The sequence below is a fragment of the Cnephaeus nilssonii genome (genome assembly GCF_951640355.1).
Source record: "Cnephaeus nilssonii genome assembly, chromosome: 16".
Lineage (NCBI taxonomy): Eukaryota > Metazoa > Chordata > Mammalia > Chiroptera > Vespertilionidae > Cnephaeus > Cnephaeus nilssonii.
This window is the reverse complement of record NC_137087.1, coordinates 4016543-4037276: the sequence shown is the minus strand read 5'-3', so window position 1 is coordinate 4037276 and position 20734 is coordinate 4016543. Positions and strand designations below refer to the sequence as shown.

The following is a 20734-nucleotide window of genomic DNA, read 5'->3' as shown; positions in this document are numbered from 1 at the left end:
GGAAGAATGCTCTTAAAGGTAAAGGCCAGCCCCCCGCCCCCCCCAACCCCCATCTGCCTCCCCTGAGAGGCCCAAGACAGCCATTGAGCAGCTGGTCCCCACGGGCTGGGGGAAGCCGCTTCTGGTAACAGCAGCTCATTGGGTAGTGGGTGAGGGCAAGCCTGATCTTTGTCCCTCCTCCACTCTGCACCCCCCCCCCCCCCCCCCAGTTTGAGATAGGAGCTTCGGGGAGAGTCCCGGGGGGAGAAGAGGGGAGGGAGGAAGAGACACTGCTGTGGGCCCACACTCTCAGGCCTGCACTTTCTCTCCCATTTGGCATCAACAGATAGAGACCAAGTCTGTGGAGGCCGCTGCTTTTATTTTCCCAGCCCCGGTCGGAGCGGCACAGCCCGGGACGAGGCCACCGCTTCATGAGTGAAAGAAATCACAGGGAGTGCGCGCGCACGTGCTCAGTGCATGCGGGTGTGGGCGGAGGGAGCGTGCGTGAGCGTGGGCACGGAGGGGCAGCGCTGCGGGAGAAGCCAAGGCGAGGAGCGGGCAGGGCAGCACGTGGTGTGCCCCATGGAGCATCGCCACGGCCGTCGCCCGGCAGTCACACACGGCACTGGCGGGGAGCGGCTGCCCGGAGGCAGGAGGCCTGGCCCCTCCTCAGGCTGAGCCTGGGGAGCAGGCTGCCCAGATGAGAAGGGGTGCAGACCACTGGGCGGGGCAGAAGCTTTGGTTTTAGGATGTGAATCCAGCACACCACGGTGGCAGGGCCACCCCAGAGCCCACAGTTCATGGGTGATCCTGGGTCTGTGTGAGGGGCCTCGAGGGGCTGGACGTGTCCCAGAAGAAAAGGAGAGCCAGGGGGCCCTACGTCCTGGGGTCCGGGCTAGGGAGCAGCCCCTTGGTCTGAAAAACAAGCAGCACCCATCTGTTAGCCCAGGACTGCCCCCCCCCGCCCCCCGCCCGTGGGAGCAGCCTCGGGCGGCCCTCTGAGTGAGGGAGAGTGCCTGAGCGCAGGCTGTCCGGGTCAGGGTGGGCCTACTCTGAGACACGGCCACGTGGCCTGAGAGATGAGCCAGAAGTGTCTAGGCTGCCTGCAGGGCCCCCAGGCCCCGGGCTCCTGGGTCTGGACTGAGGTCCCCCACCCCACTGTCCATTCCGCCGCTCCCCTCATCTCTCTCCTGTGCTGCGGCACCTCCTCCTCTGCTCCTCCACACTCAGTCCTGCTGCCCACAGCACCGCGTCCTCTGGGCTCTGCTGCCGCTCACCATCCAGCCTGTCCTTGCGGGCCACTCAGCGGGCCCGGCCATGCAGCACCCTCCCGGGCTCCTCCCGCAGCGCCCTGCCCGGAGAGCCCTCGGGCCAGCGCGTGAGAGGCTCCCCAAGCCTCCTACCACCTCCTGCCCTCCCCCCCCCCCCCGCCCGCCCCCCCAGCTCCCAGGGCCCTTTGGCTGCTTCTGAGGTCACAGGGCAACATTCTGTCCCAGGACACTGAGGGACCCGGGCCCCCTCGTTCACACTGGCTGTTCCCTCAGCCTGGGCCCTCGCTCCCCCACTCTGCCTGACAATCCCCCTGCACCTCCTCCCCTGGGGGCGCTTGGGGACTGGCCTCTGCTTCCACACCCGAGGTGCTGATCCTCAACGGCAGTGCTTGGCACCTGTTAGGAGCCTGCCGATGAGCCACCCCTCTGCCCAGCCCAGTGTGCCCCCAGGCCAGGCATGGTGCCTTTTGTCATCTCCCCCCCGCAGCCGGGGCACAGCCATGCCTCTGTCCTGGCACAATGCGGGGGGCTCAGGGCTGGGGAGTGAGTCCTCCGGGGGCTGAGCATTGGGGAGCGGTGCTCCCTGAGACACTGAAGCTGGAGGAGGCAGAGGCTCCAACTGTAGGGGCAGCCCAGGGCTCCCCTCTCTGGACGTGCAGCGGGCGGCCTTGGAGGAGGAAGGCAGAAAGGCCTGTGGTCTTGGCCTTGCTGGGGAAGCTCAAGAAAGCCCAGAAGCTGGGGGTGTTGTGTGGGAGGGATGAGGGAGGGGTGGGGGGAGGGCAGCCTCGGGGCCTGTGCGCGTGGCATTTCCATGTTCCAGAATACGGCCTTCTCTAATCGCCATCGGCATTCCGTTCCATAGGCACTTGGGTGACAGCTGGCTTTCTTTTAATAGCCACAGTGTTCTGGGTGACACCCTGGTCGCCGGGCACTGACAGCGAGCACACACACGGCGTGCAGCACCCCCCACCCAGGTACGCACCACCCACACGTGGTGACACGCAGAGCTTAGAGAGACGCAGTAGGGAGCGCTCCACCCCTGTGTGACGCAGGGACAGCGTGTGCGGGCACAGGTCACACACGAGCACTCACGTGTGCACCTGTCCCAGCACAGAGGCCCCACCACGGCTGCCTAGTGTGCCAGTCACAGTCACAGACGCTCCCAGGCCTGCTCAGAGCATCCTGCAGTCTCAGACTCCCAGGCCCACCAGGCGGGCAAGGGAAAGCTGGGGGACAGAGGACAACCCCGCTTTCCTGGCCACCCCTGGGCTCCTTGCCCCTTGTCTCCAGTCACCTTCCTGGGATCCTCTGCTTCATGTCCCTGGGACTTGGCGGGGGCCTTGGTTTCCATGTCCTCCAGGCCCTGACTGCAGGGGGGCGGGCCGCTCACTTGCTGGGCAGACCCCCACATCGCTGCCGCCTCCGTGTCTGTCCAGCCCTGTGAGTGAGAGGGAGACAGTCTGCTCCTGCCCCTCCCCCAGGCCTTGCTCCATCCTCCCCACAGTATGGACTTGGGTGAGGCCCATACACTGTTGGCAGGGCTGCTGGTCGCCAAATCCCTACAGTGTGTGCGTGCCAGGGGTGTGCGCGCGCACCTTCTAACACAAGTGTGATGGGCGTGTCTTCAGGAGGGTCTGAACCTCTGTTAACAAATAAGCTTCCCTCCTCGATGTCTCCCACTGCAGTGGTTCAGGGAAGGGACCCTGACAGCTCCTCCCTCAGCCCCCAGCTGAGACCCCCGGGAGGGGCAGTGGGAGGAGGGGTGGGGGGACCCTGCAGGCACAGTGCGGAGGAGCCCAGGTGTGGCTGGAGACAGGGGCCCACAGTCAGGGAGCTCTCCTGGGGACCTCAGGGAGCATCACAGCTCCAGACCCCGAGGAGGGCAGCAGGCTCTGGGGTCTGTATCCACCCATGGACCCCAGCCAGTCGTGGACATAGAGGCGACTATTTCAGGGAAGGACACAGGGGGTCGGAGAGGGTGAGCCAGGCTCCCGGTCAGCACGTGATGGAGCTGAGGCTTGCACCAGGCTGCGCTCCTTCCTCTGCACCTGTGGCTCCCAGGGCTCCCAGGAGGACGGCTCCATGCTGAGAACAGGGCCCTGAGCTAGTTCCTATCTGTCTCTCTGGAGGCTCATCTGGCCCAGAGATGCTAGTCTTTTCCATCTGTGGCTCTAAGCAGTGGTTCTCAACCTTCCTGATGCCGCAACCCTCTAATACAGTTCCTCATGTTGTGGTGACCCCCAACCATCAAATTATTTTCGTTGCTACCTCATAACTGTAATTTTGCTACTGTTAATGAATCATAATGTAAATATCTGTGTTTTCCAATGGTCTTAGGCGACCCTGCTAGCGGTTCTCAACCTGTGGATCGAGACCCACAGGTTAAGAACAGCTGCTTTAGAGCCTGGTTGAGGAAGGGATGGGCAGCCATCGAGGGCCCGGCATTCTTACCGTCTCACTTTCAGAGCCCAGGGACGCCTGGCGTCTCCGTCTGGAGACCCAGCTGAGGTCCGAGGCCTGGCTGCTCAGCGTGGAGCGGTGGGTGGAGCGGTAGCTGGCGTACGGGCCGGTGCCCTGCCCCGACACACGCAGCAGCAGGCCCAGGCAGGGCAGGTGCTGGGCTATGGCCATTCTGCAGGGAGGCAATCTGGTTAAGGCAGAGGGTATGGACAGAGAGACAGACACAGGAGACAGGGATGGGAGACAGGAGAGGGGGAAGAGAACCACTGGGGAAATGGGGAGTTCAGACATTGGGGTCATGAGCGCAAATGATGAGGCCTTGGGGATGGACAGAAAGAAACTGGGAGTCATGAAAAGTGATGACGAAGGACAGACAGATGCTGAGGTGAAGGATACCGACAGACTCACAGGACTAGGGACAGACAGACAGATGCTGGGGCCATGGGCATGGAGGGAGAGCCTTAGAGTAGCAGGTTCAGCCGGTGCTCAGTTCCAGCCCTCAAATGGCTGGCTCCAGCACGTCTCTGCCAATGGGGACCTCGGGCTGAACAGGCTGAGGCCTGCTGCTGGCCCGCAGGTGGTGAGTTTCGGACGCCCGCAGGCAAAGGGAAGCACTGAAGGCCCTCTTGCGGGAGAGGCCAGTGCGCTGGGACTCCTCGGCGGAGGGCACTCTGGGCCAGCACCATGCCCGCCTGCCAGGGCCCTCCAATTCGAGCTCCCCTGCTGGGGTCTCTCCAGGTGTTGCTGTTTTCCTTGTAGGGGCAGCACTGCTGATCAGCCATTCTGGCTGCCTTTTGGCCTCGGCTCCAAAAATCCCCGTTCGGGTTAGACATTGCCCAGGGAGCCCGGATACCCTCCGAGCTGAGCCGCCCGGGAGGTGGAGCAGCAGCAGGTCACTCCGGCCCCAGGTCCCCAGGCCCACCCACTGTCACTGGAGCCCTCCCCCTCCCTCCCCCCCAATGCATACACAAGAGATAGGAAAGACGCCCCATTCGCAGGCCCTCCATGCCCATGAGGGTGGGCCTGGGGACCCGGGGCTGCACCTGTACTTGGGGTGGGTGATGGCGTAAATGATGGGGTTGTGGATGGCAGAGGCCTTGGCGATGATGGCTGGCACGGAGTTCATGTAGGGCGTCAGGACATGAGCGTACCTAGGACAGAGAAGCTGGGGTCTCCCTGCCACTGCTCCTCCCTGGAGCTTCCCCGCCCACCCGCCTCTCAGGCACCTTCTTCCTCTAGGCCAGGCCCTGCCACGGGCACAGCCCAGCCCGGCCCGAACCAGCTGGGCCAAGTCAGCCCCCGGGGCGGGACTGCAGTGCCAGGGAGAGTTCTGATCTGAGGTGAGGGGCACCCGGAGAGCAGGTGAGAGGGGGTCTAGGAGGAGGATGTGCCAGGTGGGGGGTTTCACTGTCCCTTGGAGCCTGTGCTGCCAGCAATAAACCCGCTTCACCCCCAGTGACGCTGGTCCTGCTCAGCTCTTCCCACACCGCACCCCAGCCCTGACGCCGCAGCTGCCCTGGCCCGAGAGTGACTTCGCAGGAGGGCCACGTACAAGGCGGTCGCACACCCACCACCTCCACGGTTCAGAGCTCTCCCTGCCTCACAAGTGCTTCTGAAATCTGGCCTGCATCCACGCTGCGCACACGTCAGAGTCCCCGACTCTCGCCATAAGGGCAGGAGAGGAGCAGGATCCCCAGGTGGAGAGGGACCCAGCGCCCCGGGGAGAGCCATGGGTCCCAGGGCTCCGGCAGGACCTGCAGCCCTCACAGCGTGTCCCAGCGCCTCCAGGACCCAGGTGGGCCCAGCAGGGGAGCATCTCACAGCAGGGGAGAAGGCTGGAGGCCAGACTTCCCGTGTAAGCACAGCTGGCTTGCGCGGGGGCTAGGGAGGGAGAGCCTGCCCCAGAGCCCTCCATCCCCTCACCCCTTCACCCCCCGCAGCCCTTCACTGTTGCTCACCCAGCAAAGGCCATCAGGGCCACGGCGGAGTAGGGGGCCCAGGAGAGCACAAAGAGAAGAATGACCAGCAGCACAATCTTGGCCATTTTCCACTCGCTCTGCAGCCCCTGCCGCTGTCGGGGCGGTTCGCTGCGGCCCTCGCAGGCTCCGAACGTCCGGAGAGCCCTGGGGAGGGTGCAGAGTCCGGGTCTGACCCCACTTGGGTTGCAGTGGGTGCCAGGGTCCTGGCCTGTGCCGGCAGCCCTGACACCCCGAAAGTTCTCCATTGCATCCTGCTAAGCTGCCTCATTGGGTTCCACCTGCGGTGTCTTCTCTGCCCCCGCACCCCCCCGCCAAGACCTCCTGACATGCCTAAAGTCCCCTCAGAAGGCCCCATCTCCTGAGACCTCTCTGGGCACCGGGCTGTGCCGGTCTCTAGGCACAGGGCCTGCGCTCAGCTTGTCTTTGCCCACCTGGAGCGGGGTGCCCCAGGGGTGGGTGCAGATGGGAGCCTCTAGCGAAGGAGCATGGCCCCCTCCCCCCAGCCCCTCCTCCAAGCCCAGCTCTTACTGGCCTGTCTCCCGAATGGCCCTAAAGATGAAGACGTAGCAGTAGATGATGACCAGCAGCGGGAGGAAGAACACGAAGCAGAAGAGCAGCATGGTGTAGGCGCGGACCGCTGGCGTGAAGCTCATGTAGTCCCAGGAGCAGGAGGTCAGCAGGCCCTCGGGCACGTAGGCACCTGGGAGGCAGGGCAGGCAGCTCGCGGCGTCTGGGCAGTGCCGCCACAGGCTCCCCACCAAGCAGGGGCTTTGGATGTGGGGCCTGGGGGCCCGGGACACTGGCCGCAGCCCAGCCGGCCCAGTGCGGTGGGGAGCCAGCGGGCAAAGCCCACGGCTGCCCATCCTTGCCAGTGGCCTAACCCTCCTGCTGCTGAGGCCTCAGCCTGTCTGACTCACTGCAAACTCCGCACCCCTCCCAGCACCCAGGACCCGCATGGGCTTCCCCTCTGTCCTGAGGGATGGGAGCCCAGGTCATCTGCTGATAGCTGATGTTGCTGCCTCAGTTTCCCCTGCTGTTAGTCAGGCCCCTGAGGCTCATCTGCCTTGAGGCTCAGGCAGCCGCCTGGACCCTTTCTGCCAGCCGGCCAACCCCATTCTACCAACCTGCCCCTGGATGTGCCCCTCCCAGACTACCTCCCCCCACACCCTGGTTCCCACCGCCACTCACTCCAGCCGAAGAAAGGCGGAAGACTCCAGGCCAGGGCGTAGAGCCAGACGCCCAGCAGGACCAGCGCCGCCCGCCTTTTGGACACCACGCCGATGGCCAGTGGGCGCGTGATCACCAGGTAGCGGTCCAGGGCAATGGCCGTGAGGGTGATCATGGAGGTGATGCCGAAGAGAGCCCCACAGAAGGCATAGAACTCACAGCCTGTGGACACAGCTCCGACTTAGCCTGGGCAGGGAGCCCAGCAGAACCAGGGGGGTGAGGTCTGGGCAGAGGTGCTTGGCTCCTGTCCTCACTCCCCAGCAGTGCAGGCTGAGCCCGCTCCCCCGCCTCCTTGCGGCACTGGCGGAGGCTGGCGGAGGCCAGCACGGAGCCTGAGCCTGCCCTGTTGCTAACTGGGGGCAGCTACTCACTCTGCGAGAAAGAGGAAGTCACCTCCTCACCTGGGCACCCGGCACACCGGGAGCCCCGGCCACAGCCTTCCCCTCCAGCAGGGGAGCCCGACGGCCTACCTGCCTCCCCGAAGAGCCAGCGCTTGTAGAGGCTGCTGGCGAAGACCACGGGGGCCTGCGTGAAGCACATGAGGAAGTCGCTGACGGCGAGGTTGATGATGAACATGTTGGCAGGCGTCCTGAGGCCTCTGCTCCTGTGGGGGCGACATTGTCAGGGGCGCTTCTGCTGGGGAGCTCCCCTCCACGACGGGTGCGCACACGCACGCGTGTGCACGATACAGACAAGCCGTTGGGCCATCTGGCTGCCTAGCAAGCAGCTGTGGTGCCGAGTGCAGGCGGAGAAGTGAGAGCTTGTCTCCGAGGGCGGCTCATGCGGTGAAGCAGAGAGCAGGCCCCGAGCGCTGCTCAGCCTCGGGAGCGGGCTGTGGTGTCCACTTCTCACCCTCCGCACTCCCTGTGCCTGAGCCCACACGCTCCCCGGACACCCTCACTTCCCTAGCACTGCAGGCCAAGTTCTCTCTTCCCGCGTGCCCCACGGTGCACCCTTCTTCCTCAGGCACCCTCCTCATCCCCTCCGTCCGCCCTCAGGGCTGGGCCCTGCTCGGCACAGCCGTGCCCGCATCCCTCCCCTCAGCGGTGGCCGGTGGCCAGGGCTACGGAGCTGCGCTGGGCCCCACAGGCAGGCCCTTGCCTCCCACCCGTTTTCCAGATGAGAACACCAGGCCCCACCGGTGCGATGGCCCCAGATCACCACTCAGCAAGCGGCACAGCAGGCTCCACACAGCCCTGCTGGGCGCCGCCCATGCCCTTCACCATGGCACAGACTCCGTGCGGGAAAGCGCAGCCCCGCTTTGCAGGCAGGACGTGTGGCTCACGCGGAAGCCTGGCCCACAGTCACTGCAGCTGAGAGCCCTGGAGCTAGGGCTCCGCTGCTCTGCCTGCCGTGGCCGTTCGGCCTGTGCACAGGGCCGGTGTGGAAGGAAGGGGGTTGCCGAGGGGGTTGAGGGTTCGGGGCCCTGGTGTAAGGGCTGCTCTTTGCGGCAGAAGGAGGATGCCCACTGGGCACGTGATGGTGGAGGTGAGCGGACAGCAGGCAGAGTGGGCAGGAACTGAGTGTCCTAGGGACAGTCACCCTATGCAGAGGGCGTGCCCGGGCCCAGCTGGCACGTGCCACTTGAGCTGCCTGGACTACTTTTGGGCCCCTTTCCTGAGCTTAAAGATGGAGGGTCTAGCCTTGGCCTCACTGCCCGAGCTCCACCGCGCCCTGGCAGTCGGCACCAGCGATGCTGCCGTGTGCTGCCTTCTCTGCGTGGCTGGCTGCCCTCAGTGGCCAGGCCCCAACCTCACCCGCCAGGCACCTGCAGAAGGTATAGATGACTGTCAGATTGCCCAGCATCCCGGTGAGGCCCACCAGCAGGATCACTGTGCCCAGGGTGTAGTGGGCGTGGTCCGGAACGTCCACGGTGGGGAAGGAGACCCAGGCCGCAGCCTGAGCCCCGGCTGCCTGTAGGAAGTCAGAGAAACCGGGCATCACGTTATCCTGTCCTCTTCAAACTGCCTGAAGAAGGGTCAGGGCTCCCAGAGGGGAGGGGGGGGCGGAGCTCAGGCCCACCGTGCAGGGCCTCCCCACCCGGCTGGCAAGGGGCTGGCTGGAATGGAAACGCAGGGCTCCCTAAAGCCGAGCCCAAACTCCTATGCACGGCACTGGGCATAAGGGTTCTGGGAGGGCTCCCGTCACCTGTGAGGCTGGAAAGACAGCCTGGCACACGCCTGGCAACAGGACATGGCTAGGACGCCTCTTCCTTTCCGCGGGGAGAGACACAGCCAACTCTGCGGCGGTCCCTCTCAGCTACGCGAGGCTCACGAGGCTGCCCGAGGGCTCAAGGCCGAGGGCAATGGCATCCAGGCCCTCGACTCGGGGTGGAGCGGGCGGAGCCCCTTCCAGTGCCTCCGAGAAGGGCCCGCCCCTCCCCCGAGTGTGACTGGGTAAGAGGGCACGGACGGAGGTTAGGGTCTCTGCAGGGAGGCCGGTACAGAGACTTGAAGACGCCTCCCCAGCTCCTTTCCGGGAGCCGGTCCCGTCTCCATCCTGCCCTGGGCTCCGTAGCTACAGGAGCCATCCCCTCCTGCCCAGGCCCGAGGCCGCAGCCCAGGTCCGGAGGGTACCCTCGCCCTCCCCAGTTGCGGGTGTGGCCTGGACTCTGGCTAGAATGAGGGGGCACCCTAACGCCTCCCTCAGCTGGACAAACCCCGTCGCCCCGAGAGCCTGCTTCTGCGGAAGGCCCGTGGGCAGCCAGCCCTCCTCAGCAGGGGCCGCCAGGGGCAGTGTGCCCTCCCAGCCCCTTCCCGCAGGTGGGCTTTCTCGTCTCCGTGCTCTCCTCCAGGGAAGCTGGTGCCCACTCTCGTCCAGAGGCGTCTCTGCCGGGCAGGCTCGGAGATGCCCAGTGGCACGCCCATGACTCACAGTAAGGCACAGGCCTCCCCGATCTCCTACCTTCACCCCTGCGTCCCCAGGAGGGGTCAGAACGGAGGAGGGAAGGCCGTGTGCCCACAGGCGCTCGCCCAGCTTACCGTGGGGCTGGTGGGCAGAGGGAGGTCCGTGCTGGAGGTGCTGCTGGGTGAGACCGGGGTGGCCACGCAGCCAGGCTCCCGGGCTGGGTCCGGGGGGACTCTTGGTCCTGAAGGAGGGTTCATCCTGAGCTGGGTGGTCTTTTCTTGAGCCCACAGAAACGTCAAAAGCACGGGCGCCCGGGCTCCCGACTGTTCCCCAGCTCCTTCCTGCCAGTCTGCCAGGTGCCCGCGTCTGCAACCAGTGGGCGGGCGGCGCTGTGTGTGCAGTGAAGCACACAGGAGTGGCACCGTCTGGAGACTCAGCTCCCGGGTCTGTCCCCACCTTTAAGCAGCGGGCTGGCAGTGCACACGCGCACTTGCTCCGTGAGACCGCCCTCAGCACAGGTCCCTGTGAGGACAGCATGTGTGAGTGTGTGCGTGTGAGGGTGTGTGTCCGTGTGAGTGTGTGTGTGTGTGAGGGTGTGTGTCCGTGTGAGTGTGTGTGTGCCTGTATGAAGGTGTGTGTGAGTGTGCGTGTGCATGTATGAAGGTGTGTGTGCATGTATGAAGGTGTGTGTGTGAGAGGGTGTGTGTGCATGTATGAAGGTGTGTGTCAGTGTGTGTGTATGAAGGTGTGTGTCAGTGTGAATGTGTGCATGTATGAAGGTGTGTGTCAGTGTGAATGTGTTCATGTATGAGGGTGTGTGTCGGTGTGAATGTGTGCATGTATGAAGGTGTGTGTCGGTGTGAATGTGTGCATGTATGAGGGTGTGTGTCAGTGTGAATGTGTGCATGTATGAGGGTGTGTGTCACTGTGAATGTGTGTGTGAGTGTAAGTGCGTGAATGAGGTGTGTGTTAGTGTGACTGTGTGAAGGGGTGTGTGTGTATGAGGGTGTGTGTCAGTGTGAATGCGTGAAGGTGTGTGTGTATGAGGGTATGTGTAAGTGTGAAGGTGTGAAGGTGTGCGTGTGTGTGTTAGTATGAATGTATGTGGGGTGTGTGTATATGAGAGGGTGTCTCAGTGTGAATGTGTGAGGGTGTGTGGGTACATGAGAATGTGTGTCAGTGTGGATGTTTGCATGTATGTGTGTGTATGAGGGTGTGTGTCAGTGTGATTGTGTCATGTATATGTGCGAGGGTGTGTGTCCTTGTGAATGTGTGTGCATGTGTGTGCATGTATGAGGTTGTGTGTCAGTTTGAATGTGTGCATGTGTATGAGGTTGTATGAGGCTGTGTGTCAGTGTGAATGTGTGAGTGTGTATGTGCGTGTATGAGGCTGTGTGTCAGTGTGAGTGTGTGTGTATGTGCGTGTATGAGGTTGTGTGTCAGTGTGAGTGTGTGTATAAGGTTGTGTGTCAGTGTGAATGTGTGAGTGTATATGAGAGTGTATGAGATTGTGTGTCAGTGTGAATGTGTGTGTGTGATTGTGTGTGTCAGTGTGAATGTGCATGTGTATGAGGGTGTATGAGGTTGTGTGTCGGTGTGAATGTGTGTGTATGTGAGTGTATGAGGTTGTGTGTCAGTGTGAATGTGTGAGTATGAGAGTGTATGAGATTGTATGTCAGTGTGAATATGTGTGTGTGTGTGATTGTGTGTGTCAGTGTGAATGTGCGTGTGTATGTGAGTGTATGAGGTTGTGTGTCAGTGTGAATGTGTGAGTATGAGAGTGTATGAGATTGTATGTCAGTGTGAATATGTGTGTGTGTGATTGTGTGTGTCAGTGTGAATGTGCGTGTGTATGGGGGTGTATGAGGCTGTGTGTCAGTGTGAATGTGTGTGTGTATGATTGTGTGTGTCAGTGTGAATGTGCGTGTGTATGAGGGTGTATGAGGCTGTGTGTCAGTGTGAATGTGTGTGTGTATGATTGTGTGTGTCAGTGTGAATTGCGTGCGTATGAGAGTGTATGAGGCTGTGTGTCAGTGTGAACGTATGTGTGTATGATTGTGTGTGTCAGTGTGAATGTGCGTGTGTATGAGGGTGTATGAGGCTGTGTGTCAGTGTGAATGTGTGTATGAGGGTGTATGAGGTTGTGTGTCAGTGTGAATGTGTGAGTGTGTATGAGGCTGGGTGTATGTGAATGTGTGTGTGTATGATTGTGTGTGTCAGTGTGAATGTGCATGTGTATGAGGGTGTATGAGGCTGTGTGTCAGTGTGAATGTGTGTGTGTATGATTGTGTGTGTCAGTGTGAATGTGCATGTGTATGAAGGTGTATGAGGCTGTGTGTCAGTGTGAATGTGTGTGTGTGTATGATTGTGTGTGTCAGTGTGAATGTGCATGTGTATGAGGGTGTATGAGGCTGTGTGTCAGTGTGAATGTGTGTATGAGGGTGTATGAGGTTTGTGTCAGTGTGAATGTGTGTGTGTATGAGGTTGTGTGCCAGTGTGAATGTGCGTGTGTATGAGGGTGTATGAGGCTGTGTGTCAGTGTGAATGTGCATGTGTATGAGGGTGTATGAGGTTGTGTGTCAGTGTGAATGTGCGTGTGTGTGAGGGTGTATGAGGCTGTGTGTCAGTGTGAATGTGCATGTGTATGAGGGTGTATGAGGTTGTGTGTCAGTGTGAATGTGCGTGTGTATGAGGGTGTATGAGGCTGTGTGTCAGTGTGAATGTGAGTGTGTATGAGGGTGTATGAGGCTGTGTGTCAGTATGAATGTGCATGTGTATGAGGGTGTATGAGGCTGTGTGTCAGTGTGAATGTGCGTGTGTATGAGGGTGTATGAGGCTGTGTGTCAGTGTGAATGTGTGAGTGTGTGTGAGTGTGTATGAGGCTGTGTGTCAGTGTGACTGTGTGAGTGTGTGTGAGTGTGTATGAGGTTTTGTGTCAGTGTGAATGTGTGAGTGTGTATGAGGCTGTATGTCAGTGTGAATATGTGTGTGTGTGTATGATTGTGTGTGTCAGTGTGAATGTGCATGTGTATGAGTGTGTATGAGGCTGTGTGTCAGTGTGAATGTGTGTGTGTGATTGTGTGTGTCAGTGTGAATGTGCGTGTGTATGAGGGTGTATGAGGCTGTGTGTCAGTGTGAATGTGTGTATGAGTGTGTATGAGGCTGTGTGTCAGTGTGAATGTGCATGTGTATGAGGGTGTATGAGGCTGTGTGTCAGTGTGAATGTGCGTGTGTATGAGGGTGTATGAGGCTGTGTCAGTATGAATGTGTGTATGAGGGTGTATGAGGCTGTGTGTCAGTGTGAATGTGCGTGTGTATGAGGGTGTATGAGGCTGTGTGTCATTGTGAATGTGTGTGTGTGTGTGATTGTGTGTGTCAGTGTGAATGTGTGTTTCAGGGGATTCCCAGGCTTAGGCTCTGAGAACGGCACCCGGCCTGGCTGCAGCCATGTCCCCGCTGTCACAGCGTCCTCGGGCGCACTGCCCTCGCAGCAGCGATGCTGGCATCCCTGGGGCCTCCACCCAGCATCTCCTGGGCTGCAGATCCGCCCCCCTGTCCCTCCGCCCCTTGGGACAAGCACTGGACACCTGCCTTCCATTACGTTGTCAGTTTGGCTCAAATAAACCCCATGAACCAGGGATACTGCAGTGCCCCTGGTATATGGGGCTGGGAAGGGGATACTGCAGTGTGCCTGGTATATGGGGTTGGGAAGGGGATACTGCAGTGTGCCTGGTATATGGGGCTGGGAAGGGGGTACTGCAGTGCCCCTGGTATATGGGATTCGGAAGGGGATACTGCAGTGTGCCTGGTATATGGGGCTGGGAAGGGGATACTGCGGTGCCCCTGGTATATGGGGCTGGGAAGGGGATACTGCGGTGCCCCTGGTATATGGGGCTGGGAAGGGGATACTGCAGTGCCCCTGGTATATGGGGTTGGGAAGTGATACTGCAGTGCCCCTGGTATATGGGGCTGGGAAGGGAATACTGCAGTGTGCCTGGTATATGGGGCTGGGAAGGGGATACTGCAGTGTGCCTGGTATATGGGGCTGGGAAGGGGATACTGCAGTGTGCCTGGTATATGGGGCTGGGAAGGGGATACTGCGGTGCCCCTGGTATATGGGGCTGGGAAGGGGATACTGCGGTGCCCCTGGTATATTGGGCTGGGAAGGGGATACTGCAGTGCCCCTGGTATATGGGGCTGGGAAGGGGATACTGCAGTGTGCCTGGTATATGGGGCTGGGAAGGGGGTACTGCAGTGCCCCTGGTATATGGGGCTGGGAAGGGGATACTGCGGTGCCCCTGGTATATGGGGCTGGGAAGGGGATACTGCAGTGTGCCTGGTATATGGGGCTGGGAAGGGGGTACTGCAGTGTGCCTGGTATATGGGATTAGGAAGGGGATACTGCAGTGTGCCTGGTATATGGGGCTGGGAAGGGGATACTGCAGTGTGCCTGGTATATGGGATTAGGAAGGGGATACTGCAGTGTGCCTGGTATATGGGGCTGGGAAGGGGATACTGCAGTGTGCCTGGTATATGGGATTAGGAAGGGGATACTGCAGTGTGCCTGGTATATGGGATTAGGAAGGGGATACTGCAGTGTGCCTGGTATATGGGATTAGGAAGGGGATACTGCAGTGTGCCTGGTATATGGGGCTGGGAAGGGGATACTGCAGTGTGCCTGGTATATGGGGCTGGGAAGGGGATACTGCAGTGTGCCTGGTATATGGGGCTGGGTAGGGGATACTGCAGTGCCCCTGGTATATGGGGCTGGGAAGGGGGTACTGCAGTGTGCCTGGTATATGGGGTTGGGAAGGGGATACTGCGGTGCCCCTGGTATATGGGGCTGGGAAGGGGATACTGCAGTGCCCCTGGTATATGGGGCTGGGAAGGGGATACTGCAGTGCCCCTGGTATATGGGGCTGGGAAGGGGATACTGCGGTGCCCCTGGTATATGGGGCTGGGAAGGGGATACTGCAGTGTGCCTGGTATATGGGGCTGGGAAGGGGGTACTGCAGTGCCCCTGGTATATGGGATTCGGAAGGGGATACTGCAGTGTCCCTGGTATATGGGGCTGGGTAGGGGATACTGCAGTGCCCCTGGTATATGGGGCTGGGAAGGGGATACTGCAGTGTGCCTGGTATATGGGATTAGGAAGGGGATACTGCAGTGTGCCTGGTATATGGGGCTGGGAAGGGGATACTGCAGTGTGCCTGGTATATGGGATTAGGAAGGGGATACTGCAGTGTGCCTGGTATATGTGATTAGGAAGGGGATACTGCAGTGTGCCTGGTATATGGGATTAGGAAGGGGATACTGCAGTGTGCCTGGTATATGGGGCTGGGAAGGGGATACTGCAGTGTGCCTGGTATATGGGGCTGGGAAGGGGATACTGCAGTGTGCCTGGTATATGGGGCTGGGTAGGGGATACTGCAGTGCCCCTGGTATATGGGGCTGGGAAGGGGGTACTGCAGTGTGCCTGGTATATGGGGTTGGGAAGGGGATACTGCAGTGTCCCTGGTATATGGGGCTGGGAAGGGGATACTGCAGTGTGCCTGGTATATGGGGCTGGGAAGGGGATACTGCGGTGTGCCTGGTATATGGGACTGGGAAGGGGATACTGCAGTGTGCCTGGTATATGGGGCTGGGAAGGGGATACTGCAGTGTGCCTGGTATATGGGACTGGGAAGGGGATACTGCAGTGTGCCTGGTATATGGGGCTGGGTAGGGGATACTGCAGTGCCCCTGGTATATGGGGCTGGGAAGGGGATACTGCAGTGTGCCTGGTATATGGGGCTGGGTAGGGGATACTGCAGTGCCCCTGGTATATGGGGCTGGGAAGGGATACTGCAGTGTGCCTGGTATATGGGGCTGGGAAGGGGATACTGCAGTGTGCCTGGTATATGGGGTTGGGAAGGGGATACTGCAGTGTGCCTGGTATATGGGGCTGGGAAGGGGGTACTGCAGTGTCCCTGGTATATGGGACTGGGAAGGGGATACTGCAGTGTGCCTGGTATATGGGGCTGGGTAGGGGATACTGCAGTGCCCCTGGTATATGGGGCTGGGAAGGGGGTACTGCAGTGTGCCTGGTATATGGGGTTGGGAAGGGGATACTGCGGTGCCCCTGGTATATGGGGCTGGGAAGGGGATACTGCAGTGCCCCTGGTATATGGGGCTGGGAAGGGGATACTGCAGTGCCCCTGGTATATGGGGCTGGGAAGGGGATACTGCGGTGCCCCTGGTATATGGGGCTGGGAAGGGGATACTGCAGTGTGCCTGGTATATGGGGCTGGGAAGGGGGTACTGCAGTGCCCCTGGTATATGGGATTCGGAAGGGGATACTGCAGTGTCCCTGGTATATGGGGCTGGGTAGGGGATACTGCAGTGCCCCTGGTATATGGGGCTGGGAAGGGGATACTGCAGTGTGCCTGGTATATGGGATTAGGAAGGGGATACTGCAGTGTGCCTGGTATATGGGGCTGGGAAGGGGATACTGCAGTGTGCCCGGTATATGGGATTAGGAAGGGGATACTGCAGTGTGCCTGGTATATGGGATTAGGAAGGGGATACTGCAGTGTGCCTGGTATATGGGGCTGGGAAGGGGATACTGCAGTGTGCCTGGTATATGGGGCTGGGAAGGGGATACTGCAGTGTGCCTGGTATATGGGGCTGGGTAGGGGATACTGCAGTGCCCCTGGTATATGGGGCTGGGAAGGGGGTACTGCAGTGTGCCTGGTATATGGGGTTGGGAAGGGGATACTGCAGTGTCCCTGGTATATGGGGCTGGGAAGGGGATACTGCAGTGTGCCTGGTATATGGGGCTGGGAAGGGGATACTGCGGTGTGCCTGGTATATGGGACTGGGAAGGGGATACTGCAGTGTGCCTGGTATATGGGGCTGGGAAGGGGATACTGCAGTGTGCCTGGTATATGGGACTGGGAAGGGGATACTGCAGTGTGCCTGGTATATGGGGCTGGGTAGGGGATACTGCAGTGCCCCTGGTATATGGGGCTGGGAAGGGGATACTGCAGTGTGCCTGGTATATGGGGCTGGGTAGGGGATACTGCAGTGCCCCTGGTATATGGGGCTGGGAAGGGATACTGCAGTGTGCCTGGTATATGGGGCTGGGAAGGGGATACTGCAGTGTGCCTGGTATATGGGGTTGGGAAGGGGATACTGCAGTGTGCCTGGTATATGGGGCTGGGAAGGGGGTACTGCAGTGTCCCTGGTATATGGGACTGGGAAGGGGATACTGCAGTGTGCCTGGTATATGGGGCTGGGTAGGGGATACTGCAGTGCCCCTGGTATATGGGGCTGGGAAGGGGATACTGCAGTGTGCCTGGTATATGGGGCTGGGAAGGGGATACTGCAGTGTGCCTGGTATATGGGGCTGGGAAGGGGATACTGCAGTGTGCCTGGTATATGGGGTTGGGAAGGGGATACTGCAGTGTGCCTGGTATATGGGGCTGGGTAGGGGATACTGCAGTGCCCCTGGTATATGGGGCTGGGTAGGGGATACTGCAGTGTGCCTGGTATATGGGGCTGGGTAGGGGATACTGCAGTGCCCCTGGTATATGGGGCTGGGAAGGGGATACTGCAGTGTGCCTGGTATATGGGGCTGGGTAGGGGATACTGCAGTGCCCCTGGTATATGGAGCTGAGAAGGGATACTGCAGTGTGCCTGGTATATGGGGCTGGGAAGGGGATACTGCAGTGCCCCTGGTATATGGGGTTGGGAAGGGGATACTGCAGTGTGCCTGGTATATGGGGCTGGGAAGGGATACTGCAGTGTGCCTGGTATATGGGGCTGGGAAGGGGGTACTGCAGTGTCCCTGGTATATGGGGCTGGGAAGGGAATACTGCAGTCTCCCTGGTATATGGGGTTGGGAAGAGGATACTGCAGTGTGCCTGGTATATGGGGTTGGGAAGGGATACTGCAGTCTGCCTGGTATATGGGGCTGGGAAGGGGGTACTGCAGTGTCCCTGGGATACTGCAGTATCCCTTCCCAACCCCTGGTATATGGGGTTGGGAAGGGATACTGCAGTGCGCCTGGTATATGGGGTTGGGAAGTGATACTGCAGTGTGCCTGGTATATGGGGCTGGAAAGGGGATACTGCAGTGCCCCTGGTATATGGGGCTGGGTAGGGGATACTGCAGTGCCCCTGGTATATGGGGCTGGGAAGTGATACTGCAGTGTGCCTGGTATATGGGGCTGGGAAGGGGATACTGCAGTGTGCCTGGTATATGGGGCTGGGAAGGGGATACTGCAGTGTGCCTGGTATATGGGGCTGGGAAGGGATACTGCAGTGCCCCTGGTATATGGGGCTGGGAAGGGATACTGCAGTGTGCCTGGTATATGGGGCTGGGAAGGGATACTGCAGTGTGCCTGGTATATGGGGCTGGGAAGGGATACTGCAGTGTGCCTGGTATATGGGGCTGGGAAGGGATACTGCAGTGTGCCTGGTATATGGGGCTGGGGAGGGATACTGCAGTGTGCCTGGTATATGGGGCTGGGAAGGGAATACTGCAGTGTGCCTGGTATATGGGGCTGGGAAGGGATACTGCAGTGCCCCTGGTATATGGGGCTGGGAAGGGATACTGCAGTGTGCCTGGTATATGGGGCTGGGAAGGGATACTGCAGTGTGCCTGGTATATGGGGCTGGGAAGGGATACTGCAGTGTGCCTGGTATATGGGGCTGGGAAGGGGATACTGCAGTGTGCCTGGTATATGGGGCTGGGAAGGGAATACTGCAGTGTGCCTGGTATATGGGGCTGGGAAGGGGATACTGCAGTGTGCCTGGTATATGGGGCTGGGAAGGGAATACTGCAGTGTTCCTGGTATATGGGGCTGGGAAGGGGATACTGCAGTGTGCCTGGTATATGGGGCTGGGAAGGGAATACTGCAGTGTGCCTGGTATATGGGGCTGGGAAGGGATACTGCAGTGCCCCTGGTATATGGGGCTGGGAAGGGATACTGCAGTGTGCCTGGTATATGGGGCTGGGAAGGGATACTGCAGTGTGCCTGGTATATGGGGCTGGGAAGGGATACTGCAGTGTGCCTGGTATATGGGGCTGGGAAGGGATACTGCAGTGTGCCTGGTATATGGGGCTGGGAAGGGGATACTGCGGTGTGCCTGGTATATGGGGCTGGGAAGGGATACTGCAGTGTGCCTGGTATATGGGGCTGGGAAGGGGATACTGCAGTGTGCCTGGTATATGGGGCTGGGAAGGGATGCTGCAGTGCCCCTGGTATATGGGGCTGGGAAGGGGATACTGCAGTCTCCCTGGTATATGGGGCTGGGAAGGGGGTACTGCAGTGTCCCTGGTATATGGGGCTGGGAAGGGGGTACTGCAGTGTCCCTGGTATATGGGGTTGGGAAGGGGATACTGCAGTGTGCCTGGTATATGGGGCTGGGAAGGGATACTGCAGTGCGCCTGGTATATGGGGTTGGGAAGTGATACTGCAGTGTGCCTGGTATATGGGGCTGGGAAGGGGATATTGCAGTGCCCCTGGTATATGGGGCTGGGAAGGGGATACTGCAGTGTGCCTGGTATATGGGGCTGGGAAGGGATACTGCAGTGCGCCTGGTATATGGGGCTGGGAAGGGATACTGCAGTGCCCCTGGTATATGGGGCTGGGAAGGGATACTGCAGTGTGCCTGGTATATGGGGCTGGGAAGGGATACTGCAGTGTGCCTGGTATATGGGGATGGGAAGGGATACTGCAGTGTGCCTGGTATATGGGGCTGGGAAGGGATACTGCAGTGTGCCTGGTATATGGGGCTGGGAAGGGGATACTGCAGTCTCCCTGGTATATGGGGCTGGGAAGGGGGTACTGCAGTGTCCCTGGTATATGGGGCTGGGAAGGGGATACTGCAGTGTGCCTGGTATATGGGGTTGGGAAGGGGATACTGCAGTGTGCCTGGTATATGGGGCTGGGAAGGGATACTGCAGTGCGCCTGGTATATGGGGTTGGGAAGTGATACTGCAGTGTGCCTGGTATATGGGGCTGGGAAGGGGATACTGCAGTGCCCCTGGTATATGGGGCTGGGAAGGGGATACTGCAGTGTGCCTGGTATATGGGGCTGGGAAGGGATACTGCAGTGTGCCTGGTATATGGGGCTGGGAAGGGATACTGCAGTGTGCCTGGTATATGGGGCTGGGAAGGGGATACTGCAGTGTGCCTGGTATATGGGGCTGGGAAGGGATACTGCAGTGCGCCTGGTATATGGGGCTGGGAAGGGATACTGCAGTGCCCCTGGTATATGGGGCTGGGAAGGGATACTGCAGTGTGCCTGGTATATGGGGCTGGGAAGGGATACTGCAGTGTGCCTGGTATATGGGGATGGGAAGGGATACTGCAGTGTGCCTGGTATATGGGGCTGGGAAGGGATACTGCAGTGTGCCTGGTATATGGGGCTGGGAAGGGGATACTGCAGTCTCCCTGGTATATGGGGCTGGGAAGGGGGTACTGCAGTGTCCCTGGTATATGGGGCTGGGAAGGGGATACTGCAGTGTGCCTGGTATATGGGGTTGGGAAGGGGATACTGCAGTGTGCCTGGTATATGGGGCTGGGAAGGGATACTGCAGTGCGCCTGGTATATGGGGTTGGGAAGTGATACTGCAGTGTGCCTGGTATATGGGGCTGGGAAGGGGATACTGCAGTGCCCCTGGTATATGGGGCTGGGAAGGGGATACTGCAGTGTGCCTGGTATATGGGGCTGGGAAGGGATACTGCAGTGTGCCTGGTATATGGGGCTGGGAAGGGATACTGCAGTGTGCCTGGTATATGGGGCTGGGAAGGGAATACTGCAGTGCCCCTGGTATATGGGGCTGGGAAGGGGGTTTGCTGGGGAAACTGAAACACTACAGGTCAGCAGTAGAGCCCTCCGCTCCGTGATGTGTGCCTGGCCCCTGCTGTCCTGCGGGGCTGCCCCTGCTCCCGCCCTCTCCCACGTGAGGCCTCCAGGCCAG

The 20734-nt window shown here is 60.0% G+C and overlaps 1 protein-coding gene across 1 annotated transcript; it reads right to left on the bottom strand.

Annotated features, from left to right (window-relative positions):
* Nucleotides 1-814: 814 nt before the first annotated feature.
* On the bottom strand, nt 815-10020 carry OPN4 (opsin 4; the record flags this gene model as incomplete). The annotated part of the gene is made up of 10 exons (XM_079794195.1): nt 815-894; nt 2545-2688; nt 3702-3882; nt 4754-4861; nt 5669-5833; nt 6218-6389; nt 6878-7078; nt 7387-7520; nt 8685-8830; nt 9898-10020. The coding sequence occupies 10 exons, from the start codon at nt 10018-10020 to the stop codon at nt 856-858; spliced, it is 1413 nt and encodes a 470-aa protein (XP_079650321.1). The 3' UTR covers nt 815-855.
* Between the last annotated feature and the right edge of the window lie 10714 nt (nt 10021-20734).